The 12030-nt window shown below is 37.1% G+C and overlaps 1 protein-coding gene across 2 annotated transcripts in view; it reads left to right on the top strand.

Moving 5' to 3' along the window:
- Positions 1-12030, top strand: part of SLC9A9 (solute carrier family 9 member A9) — a 174994-nt gene that overhangs the window by 120495 nt on the left and 42469 nt on the right. For both annotated transcript variants that reach the window (XM_065748030.1, XM_065748031.1), the window contains exons 13-14: positions 4404-4452; positions 8252-8331. In XM_065748030.1, the coding sequence (XP_065604102.1) occupies positions 4404-4452; positions 8252-8331 (129 nt within the window). The remainder of the gene's footprint in view (positions 1-4403; positions 4453-8251; positions 8332-12030) is intronic.

The raw sequence follows: 12030 nt of genomic DNA, 5'->3' as shown, positions 1-12030 counted from the left end.
ATTGGGATTTATCTTCCCATCCATTTTCATTGCAAACCACATCATAAAAGATGTTATTGACTGCTTTGTATTCAGCAACAAAATCCTCTTCTTATAATCAAATGCATTCTGACTGTTGATAAAAAAGTGATGCACTTGATAGCACACGGGGATTTAAATACTGAAAACTGCAAAGGGTACTTCTGCAGGCCAGTGCACAGTTCCTAGCAACGCTCTGGCCTAATTGCTAGAAACTGGCTGCAGTCACAAGCATCAGTGCCAGATTTTGAATATAGAAACTCTGAACAATGTCTAAATCCGGTTTGTGATACAGCCGTTATAGAAAGGCGGAAAGAACAACATAGACCAACTTCCTCCTTGAATTCCTAGGTATCAAAGACATTACTAAAGCCCACCAAAGTACATACAGTAGTTAAACTTCATGGTAATGTAGATTTGATTTAAAAGTCTTCATTGTATTTTTTTCTATGTGGGAAAAAAAAAAAAACCATGTCAATTTGTAAATCCTCCTTGTAACATGCACATTCCAACAAAAACCATTCTTAAAATATTCTAATAAATTCTAAAAGGAAAGTCTATGCAAAAATGAAAAAGAATACTAATGGATACTTCAACATCTAAAGTAAATACAACTTATTTTAACTCTGTGCAGTCACGGAGCAGAAAAAAATGTTCATTGTGACTAGCAGCAACTGCAATAAATCAAAGTGAGATCTGAAATGGAGAAATTGTCATGTTATTTGTGAACATTACACCTCAAAACCAGAACATGTTTAACAAATACACTGATGAGCATGTACCAACACAGAAGGAAGTATTCGCTGTGGAAAAGAAACCTGCACTGTCCTACAGCTACCTTCAGTCAGTCCTGTTGGCCTCCCACTTTATCTCAGGTTACACAAGAATAAGTCTGTGCTAAGAAATCTGTTCAGTAAAATGCTATGTTTTGTATTCTCAGAACAAGGCAATAAATTGCCTTAAACTATCATAAAACAAGACTGTTCTATGGATTTACAGCTGGTAATCTCAGCTGGTTCTGGGGCTAAAGAAGTCCACACCTGAACAGTGAGGATGAGATTTCCCCACTGGGACAAAGAGGAGGGGAAGCAGAGCTTATGGAGGCTGTTTAAAGTTATCAGTGGAGAAACAGAACAATCTTATATTGTGTTTCTCTAAGTGCACACCAAATTGTCTCTGGCACCATCCTGAACCAAACCACAGCTCTTGACATGACATTCTTTGTTTGAATAGGTAGGCCTGTTTCACAGAAGTGTGCACCTGTGATCTGCAAAATACTCCAATCATATTTAATATCTTCCAACCCTAGGCAGTATTAAATTCTGAAATAGTCTGACAAGTACCTTTTTTTATTAAGTCCTATGAAAAAGAAAAAAAGATTTTCAGATTATAATTCTGTTTCATTGTATCCTAGAGAGTCAAATCATGGTAAGCAGTGATTCTTGCAGAAGGAATCATCTTCGGTAACATTTTAACTAAAAGTGGAGAAAAAAAGTAAAGATCACAGTGGTACTAATGTTATAATGGAAAAAGGATAATGCAATGGTTACAGGAGGAAAGGGACAAAATTGACAGCAAGGAAGGACAACCAAAATAATACTAAATGTGGAAAATACATTTCTGACTTGTCATAGAAATAGAAAATTGAGAATATTCAAAGGGGAATGATGCTTATCCCAACATCAGCAATAGAGTATCTCTTTGAGGTCTTCATAGTAATTGATAATGATTTTTAAGTTTCCAGTTCTAGATGTTGCAGATCTACAGAGGTCAAGGATAGAGATCTCAAGCATATAATGGCTTCATTTCAGTTGTTTCGAATGTCTTGTGTAATTTGCTATGCTTTGTCTTTTTTCTTCAGTATTTGCCATTTAAAAATAGCATTCTAGCTCAAATCAAATTCATCGGAGTCAATTACAGCAGACCATGATTTTCAATAGTAGATGCCTGATGTGAGCCTTCCAAGCCTATGTTTGGGTATGAAAAAATCAGTTTCAGAATTGACTGAGCTGAGTCTGCTTAAGTGCACACTTAATGGAATCACTAACACTCACATTTTTACAATCAATTTCATTTTAATCCTTTAAGGAACATTACAATAAAATGCAAAGAATACTCTTGTTTTTCAAAGTCAAGTGACTTTGTATCAATGGATGAGATAATGCTATCCACACTAATTTCCAGTAAGGAGATTCTCCTTCACGAGGAGAGACTTCACATGAATATCTTCATATGCACCGTATTATCATAATCTATTGTCTACAGGACAATCAAGGTGGAAGTGCTAGCTAGCTGTGTAGCCATACAGACTCACGTTATATATACATATAGAGAGGCTGTAGCATACCACTGGAAAGAAAAACCTGCAAAACTCTTTAAGTCTAGATTTTTTCTTTGACAGAGGATTCTTGTTGTTCCTGATTACTTAGCAATTTTTTTACTGAGGCAGTGCAGCAGCCAGAAACTGGTTCCTGTTGATCCCACTGCCAGGTCTTTTTCACATTCTCTCTTACTGTTCTTTCAGTCTCGGGTTAAATGTTTTCTGTTGTCTTAGTTCATTCTGTAATAAACGCATCACAACTCCAGCACACACTATCAGTCAGAACTGGCAGTTTCTCAACTCCACTAAACTCAGAACTGCACGAAGGCTAAATTACTTCTGTCCCAGGAGACTGATTCTTTGAGGCCAAGTCAAGCTCATTAAGGAGAACAGTGTGGGGAAGTTTGTGCTGGAGCCTTTCAGCTATACCTATCATGCATAAATGCTTTGAATTCTCTGTATTATTTCTTTTATATAATTTCTAGAACTATGCCATCCCTTAACTATTGTATTACCAGTATTTTTCTGTGTCAGCCAAGTGACATTTCCTCTGAACACATCCAGTAAATAAGCACAGTCTGAAAAACAGGGCATATAATTGGCTTTAGGAGACTAGGATTCTCTCAGTCTGACCCACTTTATGAGCCTGGCATGATCACACCTCCACCTGCACCACTGTTTCCTGCTGTAGCAACCGTGCTTCAGTTAAGCCATCCACTGCAGCACAAGTCTGTCTCACACTGCTGAGTTTTACAGTGCTGAACATAGATAAAGCCCTAGACACCACAGCTCTCTATGTGACGATAACAAATTCAGTGTCAGACTGATGCTTAAACCTCCATGAACGTTCCTTTTTCTTTTCCCCTGTAAATGTTTCCATTTTAATGAAATGGAAAATACCTAGCTTGCTTTACTCCAAACTAATGAATAGGTCAGTACTGTCAGAAGACTTTTCTAGCAATTCAAGGAATAGGACATGAAGAAGGAAAATAAATAGCTGTGCAGTCTGTCTCCTTGTTGAGTCAGCACCAGGATCATTATTTTTAATAAAAATATGAAAGTACTTAGATTCACTGAAACTCAAAACCTGTGATAAAAACAAATCTTTTTCACTCTTGCATCCAGTGTTTACATACAAGAAGTGCCTACTCTGGATATAATTCCTGTGCTTGTCTCTAACTGAAGAGTTTATGCATATTATTTACTGAAAAGAATGCTGAGCTATTGTTAATGCTAAATATGATTTTAAAATTTATTTTTCTGAAAGCAAAAATATACTCAGGGGGTAAGACCATCAGAAAAACAGTACAGTTGCCTTAGATGAATATCTGGTGTAAGAAGACATTTTCTTTGCATCAGTAAATTCTGCATTAGCTGAGTGGCCCTGGTACTGTGTGGGAGCTTGTGAAGCACTCAGGGTCTGTTGGCTGCTGGCTGTAGGCTTCAGATTCCACTGATAAGAAGGCTTGCTATTAGTCACCCCTTGCTACTTTCTTTCCTTTCTTGAAGTGAACATCATCAGAAACTTTTGTTCATTATTCAGCTCACAGCACCTCTCAGTTGCAATTTCTCTTCCACTCTCAGCATCAGCCATACTCAAAATATGTCACTTTTCTCATTCTTTTTTATTTATTTTTTTCCATATTTGTAAAATACACCCTGTTTCTCATCATCTTATTTATCGCCCACTACAATGCCCTTTGGTTCCTTAGGATTGGCTTGCCAAGCAACACACTTTACAAATACTACAGGCCACGCACAGTCAAGAAGCTCCATGGTCCTGCAGTCTTCTCCTCCATTTACCTCTGAAACTCTATTTCCTCCTCAGATGACTTAACTGTCATTTGTAAGATATAGTGAGCATTTAACCTCAGTGTCTCATGTACATAAAAACTTACTCAGAACTGTCCTGATGTGAAAAGTGATCTCAGTGATTTGTCAGTTCTTCACTGCGTTTCTCAACTGGTAGGAAACGAATGGCACAAGGGTAACATTTCTTCCATCAAAGCTCCCAATTATACATCAGACCATTTACCACATTATCATGTCTTTTTTTTTTTAACAGAGTTGGTGTAGATCCAGATGAAGATATGAAAGCAGAAGCTGCAAGCCAGGTATGTTATGATTTCAGATGGATGTGCTGCCTAAATCTGAACTGCTCAAGCAGAGCATTTGACAATTAAAAAAAAAAAAAAGTGTTATAGCTGGAAATTTTTTAAACCAGCGAATTACAAATAAAAAGAAGGAACAGCAAAGTGTCTTTATAGTACAAGGTACAGAAAAGGAGACGTATTTCATTAATATTTTGTAACTAAAGGTGTTATACAGCTTTGAAGAAAGTAATAAAGAGGTGCAAAGATGTCCTGAGAATTCTGATAAGCAGAATAGTAGAAATACAGCCTTCATAAATCCAGCTATTTATCACCTTCCAGATGCTGCATTTTGGAAACTGAGACACTTTGGAACAACTTTCCATTTCCTGGACTAAAATAGGAAAGCATGTAATGTTCTGTCCTAGCAGGTCATGTTTCTGAAAGTAATTTTAACATGGAAATCTGTCTATGTTCTGAACATGAAAACTTCTAACTGAAGGAGTTTATTTAAAAAGCTGCGCCCTTTTTGTCACACATGGGTAGAGTTGTTTCAGATGCAGTATTGTCTGCAAGAGTGTAACTCAGTAAGGTTCAGTACACAGAGACATAAGGTGTCCTTCAGTATGCTGAACGGTGTAGGGATAATCGGCATGAGAGCTGGCAGATTATCACAGCAAAAATGAACAAACTCATAAACAAACAAAATGTGACAAATACTGTGTTCCTGTTTCTAGATTATACCGTCCCATGCATTCCTTCAATCTGCCCAACTGCAAATGAAATTACCCAGCAACTAGAAAAATGTAGATAGTAAGGGCAAAAAATGAATGAGATACCATCTTGACATGAAAATACATGAAAAATATCATTAAGCAGAATCCAGTATTCTTAGGTACTGAACATCTAAGTTGTACCCATCTGCACATATCAGAAGTCATTTAGGGTCTCAGCTTACACTGAGCTGAATGGAATTCAGATGTCTAGATGTCCTAAAGTTTCTCTGAAAATAACAGAAAAAGGTGATTCATATCTGATCTTATCCTCAGTTCTATGTCTCTGTCCCTTGTAAAATGATGACAGGCTGGCTGTGAGCCAGCAGTGTGCCCTGGTGGCCAAGAAGACCAGTGGGATCCTGGGATTAAAAAAATTTTAAAAAGGGTGTGGCCAGCAGGTCGAGGGAGGTGATCCTCCCACTGTACTCTGCTCTGGTGAGGTCTCACCTGGAGTATTGTGTCCAGTTCTGGGCTCCCTGGTACAAAAAAGACCCGGATCTCCTCAAAAGAGTTCAGTGGAGGGCCACAAAGATGATAAAGTGCTTGAAACACCTCCCTTATAAGGAGAGGCTGAGAGACCTGGGTCTGTTCAGCTTTGAGAAATGAAGGCTCAGAGGGGATCTGATCCATGTTTATAAATATCTAAGGAACAGGAGGCCAGGGGACGAGGCTGGACTCTTCTCAGCAGTGTGTGGTGATAGGATGAGGGGAAATGGCCGCAAACGGATGCACAGGAAGTTCTGCACAAATGCATATGGAAACTTCTTCACAGTGCAGTGACGGAGCACTGGCACAGCTGCACAGAGAGGTGGTGGAGTCTCTTTCTCTGGAAATGTTCAAGACCCATCTGGACACCTACCTGTGCAACCTGGGCTGGGAGCTGCTTTGGCAGGGGGCTGGACTCGGTGATCTCCAGAGGTCCCTTCCAACACCTGCAATTCTGTGATTCTGTGAAAATGGCTAGTACAGCACCCCATTGCACCGAACTATGATACTGATATATTCTGAAGCTGAGGGCACAGGTTACAAATATCGCTCTCCTAAGCATCTTGATAGCAGTTCTTGCAATGCCTCTGACCAAATTCTGACCAAATACAGGATACCAAACTGTATTTGTGTTGTTAACCTTAATCCACTCTTGCATGAATTTCAAAACCATTTAATTTCAGAACCATTCTCCCTTCCAGCAGTCACAAGCTATCAAACATAACAGAATGCTGAATTGAGTGGTACATAATTGACCAAGTGCACATGGTTTGTGAAAACTTAATTTCTCCAGAAACAACTGGGCTTCTAGTTTTCATCTTTTAATAAAAATGAAAATAATTGTTTATGAATAACAATCACACATGGAGTGCCCAGCTGTGCCCTGTGAATCAACACCTATCTCTGTTGACAAAACTCAGGAATGCAATTCAGAAGGTGTAAATAAATAAAACACATTTCATGCTCTGACATGTCTTTGTCTCCTTATAGTAGAAATTTTACTTGAAAAAAAGCCTCTCTGTTTTGATTTCTTCTAACCTGTCATCTTCTATTTTCATTTCTCTGATTTCTTTGTATTTGACATCTCAATCACTTACTAATGCAGATCTCTACTTCATTTTCTGTCACCCTCTTTGCTTTAACTCAGTACCTACTGGATTTGTTCAATCTATTTCAGGTTATTTCTTTAAAGGTTCTCTTTTCTCTCTCATCTCTTTCATTCCTCTTCTTCCACTTTTTTTCTTTTTGCTTTCATTTTATTTCTAATATTTATATTTTATTATTTTTATATTTATATTGTATTTTAATATTTCTATTTCATTTACCTACTTTACATTTTCCATGTTGCATCTCTTCACAATGAAACAAGTTGTTTACTTATGAAACTAGAATACATTTCAGCTTTTCATAAGTATTACTAGCTCATGTCATAGTTTGATTTGAATCCTGCGCAGCGCATATTCATAAACCTAACAAAGAACTTGTATAAGTAATCTATCAAGTGCCAGTGTCTCCTGTTGCCACTTAAATCTCTCAGCCAGATGAGCTGTGAGCCACCTGCCAACTCTCAATGCCATTAACTGATGCTTCAGGATACTGTACAAGAAGGACCGAGTCCACTCAGGAGTAAGATATTTAAAAGCCAGCAATGTGTGAAAAGTAAGCCTCTAGACTCACCCTTTCTCAGCCAGAATGGAGAGGCCTCCAGGTCTGCTGCAAAAGTTTCTGTCCATCTCCTCTGTGACCTCCTTGGAATGGGACCCTACAGTTTTAAGGATTAGAACACTGATATAATTATCATCAGTCCATTTATATGCATGTAGAAGTGTCATAGGAAAATAATTTTTAATGTATTAAATCTGAAGAAAAATAATTACATAAATTGGCTTTAAAATGCACAAAGAAAAGCATTCCCATTACAAAGAAATTTAACTTCTAGCAAAACAGAAACAAGAAAATATCTTTCAGAGAACGAACAGTCCCATTCCTACTGCCATCATGCCAATGGTATTGACACAATTCCCAGAGCAAGACTAAAAAAGCTGTCTTTGCACAGAAGACTCTCAAAAAAATATTATTCCAAATTATGACTTCAGTGAAATGACAGTCCATCTACCTGTGCAGGGTAAGCATCTCTGAGAGCAGTGTCATGGTTATTAGAATACCACAATCCCTCAGGAAATGACATTTTGTTAGCCATACGCTAAGAGCATCTGAGCTGGTAGGAGTAAACTGAAGTAATCCCACAATAGCAATTAGATCGAAATGTCATTTTATCGATCGTAGAATATAGTGCTTCTCAGCTGCTTAATAAAATCGGAATCGTTAGTAAAACTAAATGCTGCTTTCCTCCATTGAGTATACAGTAATGAGAAATGTACTGTATGTGCCAAATTGCTCATGAACTGATTTGCAGAGATGACATTCCTGTAACAGCTTTTCAGATTAAAAAGAAATGAAGTGCAGTAAATTGTGATATGGTTTGACATGTATTTTTAATATTGGAACTTCATATTTTTGTCATAAAAATGCTTTTCACTTTTTCATTTGTTTATTTGCAGAGTGCATCTAACTTGGATAAAAATACAACCAAAGCAGAAAGTGCATGGCTGTTCAGAGTATGGTATGTTTTTGATCACAGGTATCCTTTTCTAAGCATCAAGAGATAGTTTCATTTCAACTGGCACTTCCTTAATACCCAAAACTGGTTATACCTGCAGAAACAAAAACTAAAAACATTGAAATAAATTACGCTTTTGTAAGGAGAAGAAATCTTCAAAGTTCAAATACAAAGGAGTTCTAGAGAAGCAGAGCAGTGTGGTGGTGAGGCTGATTGTGAGAACCAGCTGAGATGCAAAGCTCTGCCCTGCAGCAGGAATCCCAGGAAGGTCGTAGTTCATATTTCCTAGATTTCTGAGTGTTTGTATGTCCTTTCACATTCATACTAATTCAACATTCATATATACATTTTCCCAGAGCAAAGGTGGAGCATACTCTCTTTGCACCCATGCTCTCTTACTCTTTACATCAGTATTTGTGACCCATGCTGTCACTAACACCTGTGCAAAGAAATAGTAGAAGAAACCATTGTGATTTATTGCCATTTCAAATTAACTCTGGAAAGGCTTTGTGTATCTGTCAGTGAGATCCTACCATAATAATCATGTCTAAGCCATTAACAGAAAATAAAATGAACACAATAGAAGTCCTGCTAATTTCCATGCATAGCAACTAAGGAGCTAAATGGGCAAAGCTTTACTAGAATTCTCCATTATGCAGTAGCATACCTACTGATTATTCCCTTGTCCTGCACTACTGAGTAAAAATTAGCATTCCAGATAAAAGTATGCTTTTCTGATGTGATCTGCAACAAACTAAGATGACATATTTCAGCTTCCTAAGAAAAGTTCTAGTGAATTTATTTTTCAAAGAGCTTTTTGAAGGAAAAAAAATCTTTCTGGTTATAAATGATTGTATTGAACTTATTCATCTATCAGAGCAGTTTTAAGGGCCAAAACACTCATAATATTAATATATTTTCTTATAATATTTACTTAAGGATACTTGTAAGTAATAGGTAAATGCAATATAAAGTAGGAAACATGCTTAAAAATTAATGTTGGGTACCAGTGTAACTGGCTTTGACTATGAGGACTCCATCTTTTTCAGAAAGAATAGCTTGTGGTTTATCTTAAAAGCTGCAGGTTGGAAGAGATAGATGAATGGGGGGGGGGAGGGGAGAAGTAAAAAAATATAATAATAATCGTGCTGTGAAAAAGAAGTAAGAAAGCAAAAGGCAAGAACTGGACAAAGGTATGAACTAGAAAAAAAGAATGAAAGAGACAAGAGTAGAACTACAAAATAAGGAAAAGAGACAGAGGCAGAATGGAAAGAGAGAAATCAATATGAAATAGTTGGACAACAGGGCCTGCAAATTTAAAAGACTGTAGAATTCAGCAGAAGTGAAAACGATGATCTTCTTTACAACTGTCTTCCCAGAGATTATCTGTGCGGTAGAGATCCTAAATCTTGGCTTCTGACATTTTATCTAGAAAGTGATTTTGAATCTGGGTTTTCTGATGCTTTTTGCTATGAAGTCTAGTCTCCAACTCTTTTGCATTTCATGAAAAATATTACGGAAGTGTGATTTTTTTAAGAGGCATAAAAAGAACACATTCTTAAGAATCAACCTCTCTAAGTCATAATCTTTCTTCAAAATTCAGATTTTCAAGTTTTACAACCATGCCTTTATCCTAAAATATATTTTCATTACAAATAATACACCTACAATTTCACAAATAGTGAAAATCCATATCCATACACAGTAATGGTTCAACCCACTAATGCTGTGATTCACAGCACTGAGCATTTTGTCAGTGTGGCATTTTCTGTGATTACACTCTTTTCGTGGAGATAAATTATCCACCCAGACTTTCTAGGTTTCTCTGTCTAATGTTACAAAGCTGTGCTACATTTAAAAGAAGAAACTGTCATGTGGCACTGTATTTATGTTCACTAAAAGGTTGCACAGAGGATTATGATATAGTTTCCAAAGATTAGATAGTGAAAAATAATACTCTGTCTGGTTATGACCTCGAAAGTATACATGACTGTGACATTTCTATAGTAGGAATTTCCTCTTAGGTACTAACACAAGTCTCCTTAGTTTTCTGGCTGTAACATCTCCTATGCCTGTTAATTTCATGGTCAAAAAGCAAAAGGAAGGAAATATCATTGAAGAAGTCAAAAAGTTGTGCTGTTTTTTGTGGTCATTCTGAATGATTTCTACTTATTCCAGCCAACCTAGATGGTGACAATGTGCCAGACTAGAGTAGAATTGTACAATCAGGAAAAAAAAAGACTTTTGAGAATCAAATTTTTTATTTGTTCTGAACAAAACAATAGGAGCCTTATCCAGAGCCAGCTGTTTTCAATAAGGATTGTTTAAGCAACTGTCTTTGAATCAGGTATTGACACCTAAGAAAAACATACTGTTCTCTAAAATCTAGGCTGGGAAATTTTAACACTGGAACAAGAAAAATGAAGAGATCATTTAAATAATCTTGAGACAACACACCAAAGCAGCTTTTGCAATTTCGTCTCAATTCATCAAACAAGCAAAATGCAAAACATAATACTTCGTATCTGACACTGGGTTAATTTCATTGAATTTATTTCAGTTTCCTTGTATTTACAACTTAGAGTGAATTATCATTTGAAGCTGAGATATACTCCTAAGGGCAAGTGGAGATGTGGGGAAAGAAAAACAAAATACTTCAATTTATTTTAGGAAACAAACAGCACAATACACATCCCTTTATATTGTTTTTGTTGTTTTTTCAAGGCAGGCGTAGCCAAGTTTAAGTACTGAATGAATAAGTTGGTGGGAATTTCATCTTGCAGTGACAATACCTGAGTATAAAGGGCAGAGCTCAAACAGGTGGCGAGCAAAGTTGTTCCATCCCAGATACATCCCACAACAAAACTGTAACTTTGCTCCCAACTGGCATCAATCTGCTTTAATTCTTCTCAGTTCCCTGCCTCTTTTACTTGCTTATAAGCATTGCTGTGTTTTGCTGCCTAGTCCCAAGAGATTGTGCACCTGTCTAAAGTTTGAATTCTCTTTTCTACAAAGGCCTGTATTCCTGGTCACAACCTACCCCTTCAAGTGAAGGTAAAATGAGTCTAAGTGTGACTTGCAAACAGTCTTTACATGCTTTTTGAGATACTTTAAACTAAACTTGTTCCATTATTGTTGGTTTGATACATTATTACACAAAGCTCCTTTCTCCCTCTGTATTCATGTAATCCTGACTTCCTCACATGGGGTCATTGTTGCTCTCACTGTTCTGTAGCATAAGTCAGTCAGATGACTGCACTGCTCTTCTTCTGGTAGAACACTTGTGTTGAGGAGAAAGTACTTGGGACTGCTACACTGACATACACTGTAATCCAATAAAATGGAGAAATAACTGAAACTGAAGATGAAAAAAGGGAACATAATGCATCTGCTAAGATTTTTCCTTCCATAAAGGAGAAGCTGATACCATGTTGCAGGATAATTATGTGAGCTCACTTATCACACTCTAATTTGCCCTGAGAAAAAAAAAAAATGTCTTACTTTGTAAAAGGAAAATATGTACAAGAGTACAATAAAGGGAAGTAAGAAGGAGAGGAAGAGAGGATGGCTTCACATGCTCTTGTTTCTTTAAAGAAGTGTTAAACTGCAAGAGATAAGCCTTGGTCCTACATACAGCCGAGTCTGATCTTTTCTGGCAAAGAGGTAAGATTGGATTGTGTGCTGTGGTCATGCAATACCAAATGAGCAGAGCTCTGCTGC

Source organism: Cyrtonyx montezumae, unplaced genomic scaffold (assembly GCF_038088225.1).
Source record: "Cyrtonyx montezumae isolate F1298 unplaced genomic scaffold, pur_monq_1.0 scaffold_5, whole genome shotgun sequence".
Classification (NCBI taxonomy): domain Eukaryota; kingdom Metazoa; phylum Chordata; class Aves; order Galliformes; family Odontophoridae; genus Cyrtonyx; species Cyrtonyx montezumae.
The sequence above is the reverse complement of the archived record's forward strand: the minus strand, read 5'-3'. Positions and strand labels throughout refer to the sequence as shown.